Genomic DNA, 20,353 nt, shown 5'->3' with positions numbered 1-20,353 from the left:
AAATGTACTCGTATCGATAAACCATAATCCTGTTTTACATGGCGCAATGTCAAAGCTTATAAAACCGTTTTGATGAACGTGAGCAAATAATTGTTAAGCAAACGGAAATACAATCATGGCTAGATGACTGCTGTAGAAGAACATTTTTAAATTAGTGAAATTTTTTTTTTTACTACCTCCAAAAATAATGTATACAAAGTGTTTGATGAAAAGTGATGTCTCACAATCGCACTGCACGATTCACTCACAGTTTTATTGCTTGATGTCAACATATGAAACTTTACAACATGGATTTTTAAAATGCTCGGTGTTTGTGGAGTGTCATGCTTGTGGTAAAATGCCCTCTCGGGCATCAGTTTCTTTGCTCGTCCAACCAGGCTCTCAGAGTCTCTAAGTTCCTCTCACACCAACGGATATTTTTCTCCAAGTTGTCCAGAGCTAACTGAGTGGCACTCAGTTGATTAGCCTGATCTTTAATGGACTCAAAGAACAACTGCACCTGAGGATAAAAACAATTATGTTTACAAAAAAAAGACTGACGGATAATCTATATTTTAGAAGTGCACATTTACGTTAGCAAGATCTTCTCGAGATGAAAACTGCCTTGTGGTACCGATGATGATGTTTCTAATACTATTTGATGCCAACTGAAGCCTGTTGAGCAGAAAGACAGCAGATTATCTAAATATGTCTTTGCACCATTAGCAGAGCTTCTTTAAAAGGTTATACAAACTTTTGAACCAGTGCATCCCAGTTCTTTATGACAAAATTCCAGGCTAGATGGGATCCTTGTGGATTCCTGGCTACCATTAAAATAACACTGGACAGGTCCTGAGATCGAATCACCTTCCCCTCCAGACTCAACTCCAGGAGACTGCAGGAAACACAGAGTAAAGTGACTTTTCAGAACATATCTTTACATGTGTGTGTGTGTGTGTGTGTGTGCCATTGAAACTGGCATCAATTTTTTTCTCTTCAAATGGAACGATTGTGATGATGTCATGTATTCATCATTACCTCATAATTTGATTTTTCAGATGAAATATGATTACTGACATCTATAACTTGCCATAAAAGGAGGAAGGTGGTTGTTACATGGAACATGTAGCATGGCACGAAATGTAGCATGAAAAAAGGTAACTGCTGCAACACTCCATATTTACCACTTGGTGACAGCACCAGCGTTTTGAAACATTTGACAGAGAGACTATTCACCTCTTTAGTTTATTTGGGTCTGTGCTGCAGGTCAGCGCAAACATTATTCGATTCTTCTGAGCTTCAGAGAGAGAGATGTTGTATAAGTGAAAGAGTGAAGCCCAACCACGGTCATCTCTAGCTCCAACCGAATACACCATCTCTGCAACATCGGTGGGCAAGCTAAGGTAAACACACATATCAAAATGCACATTAGAGTTATGAAATTCCGAGATGCAGGCAATAGCTATAGTCTTTGTAAATATCGCAGTTGGTGACTAAATTTGTGCCACCGTTCAGACATACTTGAGTGTATAATTGGAGAGGAGCCAGTCGTTGAAGGTCTGACGTGCCCGCTGCACACAGACAGGGTCGTTCAGGTGACAAGCCAGGGACAAGACCTCTGACCTCAGCCGTCGCTCTGACACCGAGCCCAAATCAGTCCACGTTTGCTGGTCAATGACAGCACGGAAAAACCGAAGGATGTACAACTGCACCAAAATGGGGGGGGGGGGGGGGGGGGGGGGAAACCCTCGACATGAACCTCGGTTACATTTCACACTCATTTTGACATTGATTGTAAATTAAAACTGCATTATTGGCTACGTACACCCAGTTTTTTTGTTAGGACAGTCTCTTTCCTTCTCTCAACATTGCGGTAGAAAAGCTCCAGGTAGCCCAAACCCTTGAGGAGAGGCACCGTGTGTGTCTCCAACCGGAGGTAGCCGATCAGATCCAAGGCTTTATTGAGCGGCAGATGGCCTGCCCTTTTGAAACATGCAAGAATAACACACATAGTTTATATGCACTCAGGGTTGACTATACTGTCTCTTGTTATCTCTTCCAGACAAGCTTACGTGACTAATTGAAATGCGTTGTGTATCAAATGAGTCCTGTCTTTGTAACTCAGAGCAGTGTGGTTTTCCAAAAGAACTTTGGCCATCTTCTCCCAACCGTCATCCTCATAGTGAACGACATAGTAACCTGTCATGTCAGTGTTCACTTTGACCCAGTTGACCTCCGAGCCAATATATATGCTGTCTAAAACAGACAAGGAGACAAACAACAGGGAGAACAGACAACAAAGTTTGTGGCAATTATAAAAAGCAGCTGGGGAGTAATAGAAAAGTGTAGCTGTTACCTGTGGGTGCTGTCATCAGGTGTCTACGGATGGTGCTTGAAGTGTCTGTTGTAAATGTCAGGGGGATGTGCCACAGGAAACTATAAAGGGATTGATTGTGTTTCAAGTCTATGGAAACTATGGAAACCATCATGAACCATTAACTGTGTGGAAAGTACTGAAAAGAACCTACCCTTGTTGAAGTGTGGACCACAGGGGGTCAGTGGGCATCACTGTGGTCAGGAACCTCTCCTGTCTGAGCAGCAGATAAGGCCCCTTCCTGGATACAGTCACTAGAGGAATGCCTTTCTGCAGGGTCCAAGTGTTCATCATGGCCGCCAGGTCCAGGTGATCCCCCGAAAACAGATACTGCAGGGAAACCATTGGAGGTCATTTCAGACACACCAACACACACAGGGTTAGAAACCAAACAAGCAGTCACAAAAGAATCAAACCGGTTCCCGAAGAGATGTTGGTTAAACATTTACTCACAGCGTTCCTGAACGCCTCTCTCCCGCTGTAACAGTATTCATTACGGAGGAAGTCTTCCTCCGAACACGTCTAGAGAGAGAAATCACCAACTAAATTTGCAATTTCTGCAGCAGCGCATGCTCACCAAAGTGACGTGGCCCACGAAACAGCGAAATTCATTGTTGCAATTGAAAACAAAACTCAGGTTAATGTTAATCAACGTCTACTTTAAACACATTCATACAGACTCGTTATGCTATGAAAATCAGAGGAAACACTCCACACCCTTACACATTAAAGCATGATTAAATGCACTTTAATATATATATATATATCTTTACGTTGGATAGGCTGTCCCATAGGTCCTGGTTGTGTGTGTTTCTGTAGCTGAATTTGCGAAGGTATCGCACAATCCCACTCTGGAAAACTTCATCTGTTAGGAAGTGTCGCAGCATGTGAAGCACACACGCTCCCTGTCGGGAGAGCAAAGGTTCATTGAACCGATTAAATATTAAAGGTCAGGAAATGATTGTGACATTTGCTGCTGCAGCTTGAACAGCTGTGTGATATCAAAATGAGAAAAGACCCGAGGTTTCCACGTAGTAGCTACACTGACAGGATCATTTTGCACACCTTCTCATAGGAGATGGTGTCAAACATCTGCTCGATCTGAGTGGGGGTCTCTGCTGGGCTGCATATGGGCCGAGAGGAGTTCATCGAATCATAACCGAAGGCAGCAAAACACGTGTCCAGCAGGTATTCATCCTGTTGGAGGGTGCACAGAATGAGATCTTCAATATTCTCCCCGTCGCTTTTAAACATTTACATCAATTGCAAATAATAAACACGTACTACTCTGAGTTCGGGGTAGGTGGCCTCCACTGAAATGAACTCCATGTATTTGGCGAATCCTTCATTCAGCCAGATGTCGTTCCACCACTCCATGGTCACCAAGTTACCAAACCACTGCAGGCGTGTTCAGGTTGAAATGAATGAGCTTCAGATTCAGAGGCGTCGTCGGCTCTGTTCATATCGACTAATGCAGGTCTCTCACCTGATGCGCAAGCTCGTGGCCAATCACCATAGTAACCCAGACTTTATCGGCAATGCAGGACGTGAGCGGATCAACAAGAAGGCTTGTCTCCCTGTAGGTGGTCAGACCCCAGTTTTCCATGGCGCCACTCTGGAAGTCAGGGATGGCGATCAGATCTGTGATGGACAAGTGAAAGAGGAGGAAATGCTGTGTGGTTTACTGAGACAAACACGCACTAAAACTGTACCTTGCTTTGGTAGAGGATAGGGGATATCGAAGTATTTCTCATAAAAATCCATCATTTTGACAGCCACTTCCAGAGCGTAGGTGGTTTGCGGCCACTTCTCAGCACTGGCGTAGATGGACACCTGCAGACACACATCGGTTCACGCACGTGCGCCAGTGCACGAGGGGTGTAAGACGCAGGCGGGAGAATTTTGTGAGGAAGACCTGCACGCCTGAAGATGTGGTCGTCGTGACAGATTTGAAGTCACAGATGATGAAAGCTACCAGGTAGGTGCTCATCTTTACGCTTGGATGAAAGCGGTCCTCAAAGAGGCCCCTGTGAAGTTCAACTGTCTTGGCCTGAAAGTCCCAAATAAAACAGGGTAGTGCTTTTCCCAACACACGCATCTGTGCACGTGCAGTGAGAAGCCTACGTGCGACACTCACCACAGGCATGTTGGACAACGAAATGTGCTCTGAGGTTCTCCTGATCCTCACGGAGAAGTTGGCTTTAAAGCTCGGCTCATCAAAACAGGGGAATGCCATCCGTGCACTTGTAGGTTCAAAGTGGGTCGAAGCCAAGGTTCTGAAAAGTGACGTGTGCTAACTGCTCACCTTCACGAGTATGAGCATGAGTACAAAGGTTAAGAGCAAATCCGGGCTTACCTGCTCTCTCCTGTGCTGGTTCGGTAGGTGCTCTTATAGAAACCACTGAAGCCTTCTGAAAGTTCTCCCCAGAACTCAATATAGAGAAAGTACTTATGACCACTTGTGAGCACTCGGGGAGAGAAAATACCAATTTGTTCATGGGAAGGGTTATGAAGAACTGGTAGTGTCTAGAAGAGGAGGAACAGGAGAGATTTACATGTAGAACAATGCAAATAGGGAATGTATGCACAAGTTTTACTGCTACCTTGTCAGAGAGATGTGAAAAATTTGGATCCAGTACTGTGGCCTGCAGGATCTTTAAATCCTTGCTGTGCAATACAACCCAGTTTGTGCTGTTCTGGACATCAATCTGAATCTGTACAGAGCCTTTAAAACTGAGCTCTGTGAGGTTAGGATGCAGAAGGAGACGATAGTGATGAGGGACAATGTACCTAGAGAAAAGTAATGAGATGGGGTGAGGGTGACAAATAAGGACACAAAAGTGCTGCTCATTCACTGGCTTTTATTTATTTTGTAATTTCATCTTTGTGTATTTTTTAAAAAGTACTGAATGTTACCTTGGGAGACGTAGACGGCTCCAGGGAAAGGACAGACCACTTGTAGCTGGAGTAGACTGCACTCCATTTTCGTCCACTGGCTGAGAAAGAACCAGTGACATAAAGAAAAGGGACAGCACCGACAGCCACGCCAAAGCCATCGCGCGGGGAGCCTCCTTCAAGGCAGAGAGCTAACTGTGTGAAAGACTAGGGCAATATTTTAGCATAATCCCTCATGGACAGCGTGAGACAGCAGGCGACCATGTAATGTGATCAGGCTGATTGTCCAGGCCGAACCCCCAGAATGTGGAGGACTCACAAATCTCTCAGGGCCGTTTCTCTTAAACCTGAAAGACATGAACACAGGCGTTGGGACGGACGCTGCACACAGCAATAATCTATAACACGCTTTCTTTGGCACTCGTTACAAAGTCTAAAAACCATCCTCTGTTGCTAATGGCTATTATAATGGCATGTTTATATTTGATTGTACGTCTTTTCTACTTCAGGTGTATCCTAAACGGAGTGTTTCAGTGTTGCTTCCTCACTTTGTGATTCTAGAAGGGGAGATTCAGACGTGGTTTAGCACAGCATGTGATTTTCCATGCAGACAAAACAAGCTGAGGACACAGCTAAAACCGTAAGGTGACAACAGCTGTGAGAGACTACAACTGCATTTCAAACCAGGAAGCGCAGGCTGAAGCCATGCAGCAGCGTGGTGTCAAAATAAAGAGCGTCCCCATTAACAGAACATCCCTGTTAAAATACCGTGCAGGTACCGCGCAGAGGGGAGCGCGCGCTTGTTTAAAGGTGCTTTTGCTGGAAATTATTTGGCTTTAGTTGAATATCAAAAAGCTTTACCTCGATGACTTTCATTTCACCATGCTTCCTTCCTTCATGCACTTGTAGATTACTTTCACTTTTACATTCAAGGATCCTCCCCCTCTTCTGGGGAAAACAAAACTCTCTCTCTCTCTCTCTCTCTCTCTCTCTCTCTCTCTCTCTTTTCTACCATTTTACTAATAAAGTGAGGACATTCCGTGTGGTCCTCACAATTTGTAAAGTCTGTTTATTGGTTCAGGCTGGGTTTTAAAAGAATTAATTTAGGAAAACAAGAGGGGAAATTACAGTTGTGTTTTTTCTTTTAATAGACAGGAGAAACTCAGTTTTATTTAAACCTACAGCGAACACATGCACACAGTCATCAAGGGAGAGGCGACAGAATGAGTGAGATGTCCCAGACTGGTGCCTTTAGCCTTTGGGGGGGGGGGGGGGGGGGGGGGGGGGGGGTTACCTTGCTCAAGGGTCCCCAACAGCCTGAGCCACCAAGAGTTGGGTTTAGGTCAAGGTTTGGGTTAGGTTTAGGGTTAGGGTTAGGCATTTAGCTGTGAGTATAAGGAGTGTTAATTAAAAGTCATTGAGACCTAAAAGTGCAAGTGGCGTGTGTGTGTGCGTGTGTGTGTGTGCAGGTGTACCCTATGTTGTTTGGCCATGTTGATACGATCAGCTTCTTACCTCAACTGAAACAGCCATATGCAGGTGTGTCAGGTGGAGAAGGAAGGACGCATCCCAGACTTTAGACTGTCCCCATTACAGCCCAGATCTCGCTGTTCCCCTTATTACTGATACAGAGCACAGAGCTCACCTCTCTGTCGCACCCTTTGTGCACGTGTGGCTTTGCCTCGGTATTTGGGTGACAGGTGCTGGGGGGGGGGCATTGTTGGTATAAGGTCATAACAGTGAGATATGTTGGTCTCCCATGATGCATTGCTCTTGGCAAAGCCTAATGGTCTGCCCCCACTTCATACACACACACCGATACACACTGACAACAGTGATCACAGAAGCTGTACACATGACTGAGCCACGCAGGGGTCTATTTTACCTCCCAATCATCTGTTTCTGGACAGGTAAGGGACTTTTAATGCTATTTATTCTTATTTTGCTTCCTAAATGTTTTGTTTTATTGCTTATTGTCTTTTCAAACTGGTTGAACTTAAAACTGCCCAAGTAATGTTCAAAGCAAGTAATAAACTATTTCCTGGATACACGAAGAAAAGGGGGGTCAATATTTAAGGGCGCTTCAATTTGGAAATTAAGTGTATGCACAGAGAAAGACTTATATCAGAGACTTATATCAACCAAACCTATTCATTTATGCTGAGTCCTCTTCTCATTAGATAAATGCCAAATTAAATGAATAAAGACTGCTTGACACACATTTAAGTGAAAAAAAAAACATTATTCTCCAAGAACAGGTGTCTTGCATTTCTGTTTTTAATCTCTTCTCTATTTTCAGGAAGGGTGGACGCTGATGTGTTGGCATCTCTGGCCCCTCCTGTCCATCTATCAGGAGAGAAACTGGGCTGGACCCTGCTGGTGTGTATGGTGGCTGATTTGAGGAGGGGTCACCTGGAGGTCAGCTGGAGCTCAGCATCAGAAGGCCACATTTCCATGCTCCCATACATTGTTGACACAGACAGGAAACATCGTGGCCACAGGGCTGTGGCCGTCATCACGGTGGCAACGACAGACTGGCCATCTTACAGGTGCTCTGCGAGTCACAGACGGCACAAAAGAGTCACCAGGAGGCACCAGAGCAGCCCACCGGGTAGGTCTGACACCCACCGGGACTTTACTGCTCCACCGAAGCAGAAGTTTGGATTTTGCAGACTTTAAAGCATGTTGAATCCTCTTTTTAGGTCACGAAGAGCAGATCTGCAGTGAAGATGAAGCAGCACAGGGTACATTTTAATAGTTTGCATCTTTTAAAAAAACAAAAAACTGCAAACTGTCCTTATTTTTGGCTGTTTGATGTGCTCTCCAGATGTTGTAGTGTGGACAAACGCAGTGACCGTTGCACTTCTGAGGCTGCTTCTCGTGAAGATCATTGCCTTCAACACTATAATGACCATTCATGCCGTTATTAAATGGTAAGAGAAGAAATCTTACACAAATGTCGTTGTGTGCTTTAAAGATTCCAATTGTGTTGTTTTTTTACCGATCAGATCAGCAGTTTCTGGTTCATCAACAAAAATGGAAACTCCTTTATTTTTTCCCCCCGCGGGTGAGGATTTCTACACTCTAAAGAGGCTGTGGTTCTTCTGCGATGATGTCTTTACACTGAACATATGGCTGGAATGGACTTATAGCCGATGATATAGAGGCTCTGAATTACTAGAAGTCTTGTTGGATGTGGCGCCACTTTCAACCTCCGTCTCCGACAGCTTCCAGGTGCTGCAGACAGTTGAAAACACACAACTGTGCGTTTTTAAGTTATCTGATCAAAACCTAACCACACACAGACGGGATTGTTCATGTGTACCTACGAGACGATCTGTGAGCATGGCAGCTCAATTCTGACTTTGTATTAAAGTTAGAAAGACTTTTTTTTGCTTTATCTTTGACATTAACGTCAGTGAATGAATGAAAACATCACTTAACAGAATGTGAGATTGGGACATTTCCTCTTTATTGTTTTCTTAAATAAAACACTTGCACAGAGTTTTTTTGTGATATTTTTCAGAGCCTTGAGTAACACACGGACATAGCACCACTAAGTGGCAGTACAATCACATCTGACATTAAACCATTATCCAACAGCAACGACATGGAGCTCAACTTCCACTAAGGGACACTACGTTCATAAATAAGTTATGTTAACGCCGACCAGCCATTATTCACCACAGTGACACTAACAAGTGGTGGGAGAGAGGGGAATAAAAGAGAATAAGTTAAACCAACTGGGTCATGAACGTTGACATTTCAGTCAGGTACCAAATGATCAAATGACCAAATGAAATAAAACTGACGAGCACATTGTTTCATTTTCTTGCCTTAGCAGCGTTTTTGTCCACTTTAATATCTTAAATGGAGTTCAGCCGCTGGGCAGCAATGAGAAGAACACAGTAGCAACAGTGGGAAAACAGTGCTGGTTTGGTGGAGAGTAAGTTTCTTTGTACATGAAAATCTGACTTTGGCTCAAACTAAGACAGCAAAGAAATACAGTGAGCAACCTACAGGAGCCATTATTGTCACAGTCTTTTATCATGAGGGTGGAAATATCTCTGTAATTCTGTAATGGAGCTTTTCCACTAGCAGCGACTCACTTGTACTCAGTCTTTACAGGTGCCCTCACTTAGCCGGGGTTCCACACGAGCCGGGTCGAGCTGAAAACCAGCGATCAACAGCCTGCAGGCTGCTGATTGGCCTGGGAAAGACATCGCTGGATGAGTCATGAGAATGACGTGTTCACGAGACACAAACGCCATTTTTAATTAATAGTTGTAATGGAAAAACGACAGAAGCCAAGTAAAGTCGAGGCAATTGAAGTTCAGTAGTGCTAAAACTATGTACGGGAGAAACACCGGAAATTACATCTGCAAATGACTGACGCAGCATCCTGCATGTTCACGTGGATGTTAACACATGCACACATTTGAAATCAGGACCAAGGGAAAAAAAACATCAACAAATTCTTCCAGCAAACCAACGGTACTGACGGATCAGCTGAGACAGAAGATTCAGAAGAGCAGAAATCACACTGACTGATTTCAAACATCATGAGTTAAATCAGCTGACGGAAGAAAAAAGCATTTGTACACGGCAGCTCCTTCGACCACTTAAGTCTCAGAAATCACATTATAAAAACCTTGTTGTGATTCTGGCAAAATATTAAGTGAGAGGAAGAAAACACTGATGTGGAATTGTTAAAAAAAAAAAGGAAATAAAGTGCATTTGTTAAAACAAACATCCTCTGTCTTAGGCATTAAAGAAAAATCACATTAAATGACACAAGAATATTTACAGCATTACAATGTGCACTGAAGAAAAGCTATTTACACTTTGGAGTGAGTTCCAAGAGAATCTCTTGCGTGGTCAGCATTCCGAACTCTGCCTCTTTTACAAAAACACTGGTTCCATTAACTGTCCGACTCTCCACATGGCAGCAGAACCACACTTCAGTATCAGTGCTCAGCTAAAAAAAAACCTTTCTAGTGAATGCAAGTGCGCACACGCAGGCCCACACGTGGACTGCTGCTCTTAAATCAACACCACTGTGGTGGCACACAGCAGGAGCAGAACCAGCTGTTTGACCCACTGAGAAGCGAAGACTAAGGTGGGACTGGAAGAGACGCGAGGGTAGATCCTCCACTTGGCTCGATGTGGGTGGAGGCTTTCCATGTCTTTCAAGGCGCTATACGCTGCCACGGTAAAGTTAGCATCCCCAGTGGTCAGGAGATCAAAAACACAAGAGTGGAAATAGATGTCCTGCACCTCCAGCTGCTCCTTGCAGCGCTCCTTCGCCCCCTGTACCCCAAAAACCCGGATGGCGCCGTGCGGAGATGCCTGTGTCTGTGGGGAACTGCTGGGCCGGCGCGGCTGCTGAAGCTGCAGCCCAAGTGCAGGAGGAGAAGAAGGCAGTGGAAGATGTCCTGCCTGGTCAATGCGCTCTCCGCTCGGGCAGCCGTTCAGACAGAGCTGCAGATCCTGGGTGGCGTCGTAGGCCTGAGCAAGCTCCTCGGGGATCCGCACCGCCAGCGTCAGGTATCGACCCAGCTGGCGAACAATTACAGTTACACCAATGTAGCCAGCATACAGTTCCACGTGGCGACCCGGGCTCCTTTCAGAGATCCACAAAGCCCGGACTTTTCCAGCTGCACTGTCGGAGTCAACGGACAGCTGGATGGGGTCTCCGCTGCTCACTGTTCCATCGTCAAAGGCTGCGGGAAGGTTGTCCGTGCCTGCCTGGTAGACCTTCTGGTCTGTACAACCCTCATATGGCTTGAAGATGATGGTGATCTGGAGAGAGATACAGTCAGAAACAAAGATTTTTAGGATGAATTATGTTACGAAAATGCATTTTACACTCCACGTAGGAGGAATTGTAAAGAAAAAAATTACATTTTCAGCATTTTAAAACAATTTAACACCAATTAGGTGATAAAAACATTGCAATCTGGATTCAAATTTGATATTTCTTGGTGAGCATTTAATGGGCAAAATCAGAATCAATAGCACCATCAGTCTTTATTTATTTCTCTTAATCAAATCACAGACATTAATGACTAAAAATTAGCAGTGATCACAGCACTAGAAAGTAAAATAAAAGGTGCGCGTCCTTCACTCTCCAACACACCCAACAGGGAAAAAAACCAGAAGTTTTAGTGGTAAGTGGAATTAGCCCTGGATACAGAGTGTGTTTGTGAGCATGACGGTTAGCACCAGCATCATAGTTCCGGTGAATGGCTGCTTTGTTCATGTGACAGCTGTGAAGAATGAGGCCTTGCAGACCATTAAGGCTGGAAGCCTGTGTGTGTGTGCACCCCTAATAATCATGACTAATAACTTGCCCCACCTCTGACACAAGGTCAGACCTTCAGCTCCACAGCGTAGCAACCGCGCTATTTGCTTCCTGTGTGTTTCCACCAGCGTGTGCATGACTAAAGTGTTTGCATGGGTGTGTAGGTGTTTTAATAATTAAAGCTATTGACTAAGCTTGAGAGGGCATATTATCGGGGGAAATATCAACATACCTTCTTTAACACCACAAAGATCACCTTGTGTGGGATGTCATCCATTTAGCGGTATGCATACTGTGTGTATAGTGTGTGCATTGTGCGTGTGTGTGCGCGCACGTCTCTTTTTGTCATTAACGGATAAGGACCTTTTACACACAGCGCTTTAAGCTGAGTGCAAGGAGTGGCACACGAGACACACACACAAACACTTGCCAACACATACATAAGTAAACAGTAGGTCCATTCACACATTTCCTGCCATATTATTGGAGGTCGGGCTGCACAGCCATTAACCGACTTAGGTTTCCTACACTCCTTCAGTCAAAGAGATAAATAACAACAGCCTGTTTGCCTCACACTCATGTATTGGAGGAAAGTGGGGCACAGAGAGCGGAGATATGAGTCAAAAAACATTTTTTTTTAATATGCTGAGAATTGTAACATTATTTCCTGGTTGGAAATGGCTGTTTTTTCACTGTCATCATCAAATGCTTCGTGAAATGATCTATACGGTGGTTTAAATATACAGTTGCTGTCACTGTTGTACAAATTTGACATTTTACTCATAATGTTTAGTATCATATTTGCAGCAGCCCTAATTAAAACCCACTCATTCATTGTTTATCATAAAAGATTAACAGCACGAATCAAATTTCTCTAAGCTTAAGTTAAAACTTTACTCACCTTATTAGTTGCTGTAGCACTGGAACCAGGGACCACGGGGACATTGGTGACCTGGACCGACAGATAGTCATTATCAATAAGAGGCCACGCCCCTTCCACCTTGCAGGTCTGGAAGCTGTCCTTAAATGTCCTCAGGTGAGGGTCTCCGAACAGGCCGCAGAACAGGTAACCAGGCTTGGAGTGGCCGTGGCCATGTGAATGCGCGTGTGCGTGCACATGGGAGTGTGCGTGCTGGGTGCGGCTGCGGTAGTTGCAGGGCTCGTGCTGGACCTCGGGATGTGTGGAGGACGTCGGGCCATCCCTGGAACAATTCCTCTGGATCATAAGGTCAGAGATGCCCAGCACAGCCGAGTGGAAGACCAGGTTTCCCCGACAGGACTTGGCCGTCCTTTGAGTGCAGGCAGAGTACGCGCGTAGAGCCTTGCAGAATTCAGTGTGGAAACCATCCACCGCCGGGGTCAGGTGTGCCGTCAGGGAGACAAAGTCGGTCGTGCACTTCTGGATACGACACTGGGGGGTGGCCACCTGACACTGACCTGAAGAGGACAGAGAATTTTAGGAAAATTCCTTCGCAATCGCCAGTCACACAGTAAACATACGCGGAATCAGCCGGAAAGAGCCAGATTTTTATAAAAGGCTTCTCAGGCCTGTAAACAGGTTTGAAGTTAAGCACATAAAGCCACCGACTTGTTACAATTCAACCCAATAAAAGCGGATAAAGAACAAGCCGCAGTTTGATCAATCAGTCCAACCACCGTGAGTCTAATAAACCTGAACGTAATAAACCAAAGAGCAGATATGGAAAAAAAGATAAAGAATGTTTCCCCCACAAGAAGTGAGATGATTAATCCTCTTCAGGCTGGAAGAACACAGCATGTCGTCCTATCACAGACAGAAGAACTGGTATAATACACGGTTTAAAGCTGTGATTCATGCAGCTTCTTCATAAGCAGATAAGATAATAAACATTAAACATGCACAGTTCTCAACTGTAAAGGGCATTTCACAAGAAGAACTGCATCAACAAACCCTCATTGGAGGGGCAAAAGTCTGTAATAGTCGCTGATGTTTATCTATCGCTACCTTTCTGAACATAACAAGGGTCAACGTTGTATATCACAGACCAACAGAGAGAGGGAGATAGAGTGAGAGTGAGAGATTAGAGCCCAGACCTAATGCATCTGTCACACTGTGGCCCTATTAGATTAGGCCGGAGAGGCTCGGCAGAGTATGGACGGCTATGCACAAACGCACACTTATGCTAGCACACTAATAGCTACAGAACCTTGGAAAGAATGTCGGTCGGTCGTCTGCAAAACTCCCGCGGTCTGCAGAAGATCTTCCAATAACAAATGTGACACAGTTTTGGCTCTACTCAAAAGCTTCCTGTCAATTTCCCCCCTGGGTCTTAACACATCACATACAGCTCTTCTGACTGCATTGACTTAATTTGGGGGCATGGGGGAGATCAGGGACCACCATTTGGGGGCAGTAGAGCTCTGCATTTTGGAGAAGTGCAGGTACAGAAACCCCCCACCTCACAATACCGTCACTCACACGAGGCTTCGGAATGTCTGTACTGCCTGTTAGGTATTGACACCAACCCCAGAGACGCACATCCGTCTATGCTGACAGCCCCCTGACCACCGGGGGCATGCGTCCTCAACTGCATCCTTACATCACCCCCGTCAGCCCTGAATGCTGCTCCAAATCTAATCAAAGTGGGTTTATTCTCTTTCAAGAGGTATCGCACTCATGAGCTGCTGTAAAAACAGACAAAAGCAGCCATTCATGGACACTTCTGTAGCAAGTCGAGCCTGGAACTGCGGAGCGACGCTCAAAAGATCTCTGACATCGAGCATTTGCTTAAGTTTGACAGCAGTTCTGTAGGATTTGAACATTTTAACGGCTGCACTTTTCACTTTTGTTCTTCCTGAGCCTGTGATCTTTCTTTGGGACAAACACGCTCTTTCAGCATCCAGCAAATACCGCTGTTCTTAAAAGAGAATCTACGCGTATAAATACGAAATACCAAACATTGAGTCTCAAGTCGGTCGAGCTGCCGATACTGAACCGAATCCCTCAAAAAGAATTTAAAATGGATGACGTTTGCGGCCCTTCCTCGTTGGTATCTCCACTCAAAGTAAAGGACGCAGCCAATAAAGCACAACTTCTTCCCCGTCCTTCCACAATATTAACCTCTATTTTTCACTCCATCCCCCTCGTTACCATCTCAGAGTCCCATCTCTGCTCACTCATTACCTTCCCTCAACATTGTTCTCTTCTGACAGTCGTCTATTCTCTTCCAGTTTGATCAGCCAACTGGGTTTCTGCACCCTCTGGTCAAATCCCTTCCCCGAGGCACCGTCTCTACTCTCAGAGGTCAAAGGATCCTCTCTCTGAATCTCCCAGGTCGAGCAATTCTTTGTTTCCCCTCTCGTAAGCATCTTTGATCTCTAAAGATCAGAATAGGATCTACTGGGATCATCTCTCATCCAGTGGAAAGGCCTGGGAAGTGCTTATTGATCACCTCGCTGTGTGCACTCCGTGCCACAATGAGCTCAGATCATAGAGCCGGGCCCCTAAGCTCACCATAAAAGAACAACAATTCAGACATTTCCGCATTACATGTTTAGAAGCCGGAGCAAATAAAAGATAATAAGCAGGGTTTTTTTTCCAAGTGATTCAGAGGAACGTGTGTGTGTGTGTGTGTGTGTGTGTGTGTGTGTGTGTGTGTGTGTGTGTGTGTGTGTGTGTGTGCAGAAACAGCTCCTCTGGCTGCTTGACATGTCCTAAACTAATTAGTAGAGGTGTGACTGTTCACCAGACAGCTGCCACAAACCCTTGACCTCCTGCAGACAACAGCCTTCGTGCAGGCAAACGGGAATTTCAGAGGGTTTTCTTTGAAATAAACGAAGCTTCATGATGGGAAATTCGTGCACGTCTCCACAAAACTAAACAAAAAGATGGTGGCGCAGTGAATAAAGGAGTTGCGACGAGCTTTAGTTCCCCTCAGAAAGAACCCTGTAATTTTTTTGGTCAACAGTTTGATGCAGCGTCTTTCAGGGAACTCTCATCTTTTGTTCTTCTGTCTCTCCGGCGTTATTAGTAAGTGGGATTATGTAAATGTTGCTTAATCAAACAACACAGCCTGAAACACTTGAAAGGATGAATCTTCCCTCTAAGTCTATCTTTCTGTATGGCACTAATGCATCGTCTTAATATTTTATCATTTAACTGATAAAAGAAATCCCAAGGAAGGTTGAAAAGAATTACAACAGAGTTTGGCCCTGATCCCACGATCTGGACTGTGATAAATTAGACTTTTCATTAAGCTTGGAAAACTCAAGCGCAAATCTTTTGTACACACGGGGAGAGGTCGTCAGCCTCTTGTGATTTCACTCCCCTTCCTCCATGAGCCATTAAACGGCAGACGGGAGAATGACGGCCCAGGAGAGAGGAGGAGAAACTCGATCCGGGCTCAGACTGCTGCACTGCCGCTGAAGGGAGAGCCATTGTGAGGCAGCGCTGGGCCAAGACTCGGCCGCAAAATGATCACAAATGCTTCGTTACTAGTCAAATCTTTCTGATTACACCCGTGCAACACAGAGGAACATGTTGATGAAGTTGTCAGAGTTGGTAAAATTGCAACACTGTAGTCATGAGGCAGTAGAAGTGCCGGTGGTTACCTATGTGAGCACCGCAGCAGAGAGCGATGATCAGCAGCAGCAGTGGCCGGAAGCGACGCACCAGAGACGGGGAGGCGAGGCGCTCAGCCCCGCGGCAACAGCATCCAGCTCTCCCCATGCCCGTCCATGCAGGTCCAGGAGGGGAGAGAGGACAAACTTCCAAAAGGCAAGGAGGAGAAGTGTCCGGGCCTCCTCACTTCTCCTTCGTCTGCCTCTTCTTCCTCACTCTTCTCGCCTTCCTCTCCACCTCGGGTGCGCAGGGGCATTAAAACACAGCTGCTGCGCGGAATGCAGGGCGGAGGTAGCGGGACGCCAAAGACTGGAGGGGAATAAAGTACAAGTCAATCTGGCGACACTTTTACTTTCCCCAGGTACAAATCCGCGGACCACGTGATTTTACGTGCGCTCCCTCCGCGACCGGACTGTTCCCTATGCGCTCTTCTGACAAACACGCACAATCACATCTCCCTCTCTCTTCCTCCCCATCCACGGACTTCCCCTCCACTCCTCCCCCTTCACTTTCTCCTCCTTCTCCTCCTTGCCCCCTCAACAAATCAATACAGAATCAACCAAACCCTGCTGCTGTAGGAAAACCCGCCCCACGCACACGCACACACACTCGCACCAACAGAAAGAGAGAGAGACTAAACACAATAAAGAAGCCAGCGATAAAAGTTATAAAAGTATGATAACTGGCCATTAAATCACTGTAAATCGAAGACAATATTGGGTTTTCCTTGAGGGCCTGCCAAGTAGATTATTTGTGAGGAATGATCCTCTGAGACTGCTGAGTGTTATTTTCTTGCTTCCAAGCACCATTAAAAATAGTAAAATGAAGAAGGCAAAGGAGGAGGAGAAGAAATTAGTATCTATATGTTCTGTGCCCCTACATCTTTTTTCCTTACTGGTGCTGACTTGTTGATCTAAATTGAAGTTGCTCTAACATCAACAAAGTAAGTAATTATTCCAACATTGCAAATTCTTAACTCTCCCAAATCCTTCACATTCCAAATGGATCCCAAAAACAGATCATCAGACTTGTAAACATTTACACCTTTAAACTTTTACAGTCAAGCAACAATTCTGTTGCAAAGTGAGCACATAAAACTCCATCCAGCAAAGTAAAATCCACACAAAAAACCCAAATAAAGCCGAAAGCTTGTTTTTTCCTATCTCTGTTGTTCCCTCCATGTCTGTGCCTTCATAAATGAATAACTCAGGCCCAGTTTCTGGAGGCTACTCCGGGCAATTCTAAAAGTTTTATTGAACCAGATACAAATTCTCCCTTCTGACAAGTGGTCAGAGCTGGGAGGATTTCAAAGCAAGTGCCGAAGCCACAGCTGTAGATAATCTTTTACAAGTGCACAAATCTAATCTTTGTTCTTTTAGCACTCGGTTTGTGCTCCGCTAAGGTAGTAAATGTGCAGAAGGTGTGCACGTGTGCACAGGGCTGTTTGCACGCGCACAGGCTGTAATCCTCTGCTGCTTGATGCATTTTGACAGTGTGCCACCCCGGCTCACCTTGTTTGCATGTGTATATGTGTCAATATGATATGCTCTGTGTGTGTGTGTGTGTGTGTGTGTGTGTGTGTGCGTGTGTGAGACGGAGGTGCAGCAGACAGAGGGGACATTTTATGTGCTGCATGTCATAACATACGTGTCATTTCACCTGGAGATGACTCAACTACAGCACATGCACACTGGTCACGTTATGTAAGTATAAGTGTGTGTGTGTGTGTGTGTGTGTGTGTGTGTGTAAGGACGTATGTATTTTAGAGAAACAATAGCAACACTAAAAACAGGGAGACATAAGTGAGATTAGAATCTGGGTTTTCTAAGAACGCAGCTCCTGATTGTTACTGCTGAGGTGATGAGCGCGCTGCTCTGAAGGGGAGTGTGAATGGTCCAACGGCAGATCTCCTCACAGGTATGATGAGATCCATCTGGCTGCAGTGGGATAAGTGGGACACGACCGTTTGTGAAAACAGCCTGGCAGCTTTAACGGGCAAACAAGGTGTTTGTAGTCGGGGGTCAACCAGCAGCATTAACATCAGTCATGACATTTTCAGTCAGCAGTTAGACAAAAAAAATCATATAAACTGCTCTCTGATTCTGACCTGTGGGACTTTACTGCTGTTAGCTTAGATGCAGCTTGTTGTTTGGTCATTGCATGTGCATAAATGAAGTGTCATCTGCATATATTTGGATGTCAGCGCCGCTGCATGCCTCAGGGAAATGATTTATGTAAAAGCTAAACAGCAGAGGCTTCAAAACGGATCCCTGTGGCGCACACATCAGAGGCCAGAAGATAATTCTTCATTTCTCTGGACTCTCAGTTTTCCCCCTTTGAGACAAGTGTGGGGAGAGATGTTGAAAGTTGGCAGCTTTTTTAGGAGAACATTGTGATTTACTGCGTCTTTCTTAAAACACGACCTCTCACAGACCCCAGGTGGCTGCAAAATAAACACACGCACACTCACACACACGCAGGCTGTCACTGTGAAGCTCATGAGACGTTGATGTAATGTGGTCAGAGATTAAAATGTAAGCAACAGAAATTGGCTCAACTATTAGATTATTTTAGCTTCCTGTTTGTCCCAGAAGCCGCTGATCTCACCATTGAGGAATGCTGGATGTGTGTGTGGCTGTCTAACAGTCAGGAAGTCGCTTCATTTGGTATCATCTTGTGCTTACAATGGTGTCATGTCCAAATATGTCCTTAGATAATTTGCGTAATATATAAGATAAATATATAAATAAGCCACATGTAATGTAGAGTCTCAACTGTGCTGCTGATAGTGAAGCTCAGCTCAGCAGAACTGTGCTTTCTTTCCTGCTTTGGATATACAGACTCTTTAAATACGACTGTGCAGAGACTCCAAATGCCTCCCGATGCGGCACATGCACACAGGTGCGTGTTGGGGTCTCAGGTTTTTCGTTTCCATTCCATATTGCGGGGTGTCATATTGCCAACTCGTCAATTTCACTGAGAGGAGTTTCCCGGTGGGGACACTAATGCTGGACGGGACTGAAGCTTGGGATGAACCCTCAAGACAGGTGTGTGATAGAGATAGTGCACCGTTTGAGGAGAGATGTATGAGGAGATTTATTACAGGAGCAATTTCATAGGCAGAGGGGACTGCATCACACCTGCGAGGAAATCTGCATTTTCAATGAGCGCAGCCTTCACAGAACTCTTCACCAGTAATAACCAGAAACGGTGACACTGATTTAAAATCAGCCTGAAATCCTGGGGATCAAGTGTCTGACTGCATGTCTTAATCCCATTTTCTTTAGTCTGTGTGTTTTGATTTTTTTTTTTTTTAAACAAAACATAGTTGACGTTGTTTTAATGAAGCAATGGATAGTCTGGCTGATTTCAGACATTGATTATTAATGAGCACTGGGCCAGTAAATATAAAGCCGGGCACATAAATAAAATAAATAAAATGTGTTTTTGTTGTTTTTTTGGATCCTCCTCGCGGCCATGAATCCATGCTTCACACCAGGGCCCTTTGATGCATAATCCATTTAATTTCTCTCTTCTCTGTCCTTCCTTCTTTTTCATTTCTTATCCATAAAGTCACATGGTGCAAGACTAATGTTCAGTCCCTCGGGGGCACGTTCTGTGCATGTTTCCCCTCATATTCCCCATATAGCCCTACGTTCTTAGAACATGGGCTATATTTGGTGGGCAAAGCAGAACATGTGTACTGAGTAAAAGACCTTTCTGATCCACATGACTGGTAATCATTTAATTACTGCTAACGATCCGTACACAGAATGCTTGACTCAATAACACGAGCGCGTTCTGTTCTGTTCATCCTGAATAATTTCATATTTGATTCCCGTCGCATGAGGCATGAGGGAAACATGTGACTCTTTTTATATGGAATGATTTCTTATTTGATACTAATTAATTTAATCAGTTACACCACAGCTGAGGCGTTCTTTTGCTCTCTCCCCCAATGTCTCGGGCACTCACATGCACATGCACATGCACATGCACATGCACATGCACATGCACACGCACATGCACACACATCCACTTCCTGAGCCGAAGGCACAAAGGCCGTCTGTTTCGGTACGTTAGCTTGTCTTCACCTCCACACCTCTGGCTCTCCTCCCCACTTCTTCCTCTCAACACACCCCGACTCCAAACAGTCCATCATTCAACAAATGGCTCTGGCTGCTTCACATACACCTGTGCA

General features: G+C 45.0%; 2 protein-coding genes across 3 annotated transcripts; both read right to left on the bottom strand.

The window, feature by feature from the left end:
* Positions 1-229: 229 nt before the first annotated feature.
* On the bottom strand, positions 230-6,901 carry erap2 (endoplasmic reticulum aminopeptidase 2). 2 transcript variants are annotated; one of them, XM_029829476.1, is made up of 21 exons: positions 6,764-6,901; positions 5,270-5,595; positions 4,957-5,143; positions 4,710-4,879; positions 4,491-4,629; positions 4,269-4,403; positions 4,066-4,186; positions 3,840-3,994; positions 3,638-3,751; positions 3,419-3,550; positions 3,127-3,258; positions 2,807-2,875; positions 2,508-2,683; positions 2,336-2,415; positions 2,052-2,235; positions 1,805-1,961; positions 1,501-1,685; positions 1,216-1,377; positions 734-874; positions 573-654; positions 230-499 (listed from the first exon to the last, which is right to left on the bottom strand). In XM_029829476.1, exons 2-21 carry the CDS (start codon positions 5,407-5,409, stop codon positions 353-355), a joined length of 2,808 nt encoding a protein of 935 aa, XP_029685336.1. In that variant the 5' UTR covers positions 5,410-5,595; positions 6,764-6,901; the 3' UTR covers positions 230-352. The 2 variants fall into 2 exon arrangements, with proteins under 2 accessions (XP_029685336.1, XP_003975193.2); XM_003975144.3 differs by lacking the exon at positions 6,764-6,901 and adding an exon at positions 6,110-6,220.
* Positions 6,902-8,698: 1,797 nt separating this feature from the next.
* rgmb (repulsive guidance molecule BMP co-receptor b) lies at positions 8,699-16,644 on the bottom strand. The gene is made up of 3 exons (XM_011615885.2): positions 16,143-16,644; positions 12,454-12,989; positions 8,699-11,050 (listed from the first exon to the last, which is right to left on the bottom strand). The coding sequence occupies exons 1-3, from the start codon at positions 16,258-16,260 to the stop codon at positions 10,292-10,294; spliced, it is 1,413 nt and encodes a 470-aa protein (XP_011614187.1). The 5' UTR covers positions 16,261-16,644; the 3' UTR covers positions 8,699-10,291.
* Positions 16,645-20,353: the final 3,709 nt, after the last annotated feature.

Source organism: Takifugu rubripes, chromosome 21, assembly GCF_901000725.2.
Source record: "Takifugu rubripes chromosome 21, fTakRub1.2, whole genome shotgun sequence".
Lineage (NCBI taxonomy): Eukaryota > Metazoa > Chordata > Actinopteri > Tetraodontiformes > Tetraodontidae > Takifugu > Takifugu rubripes.
This window is presented reverse-complemented; position numbering and strand designations above follow the sequence as displayed.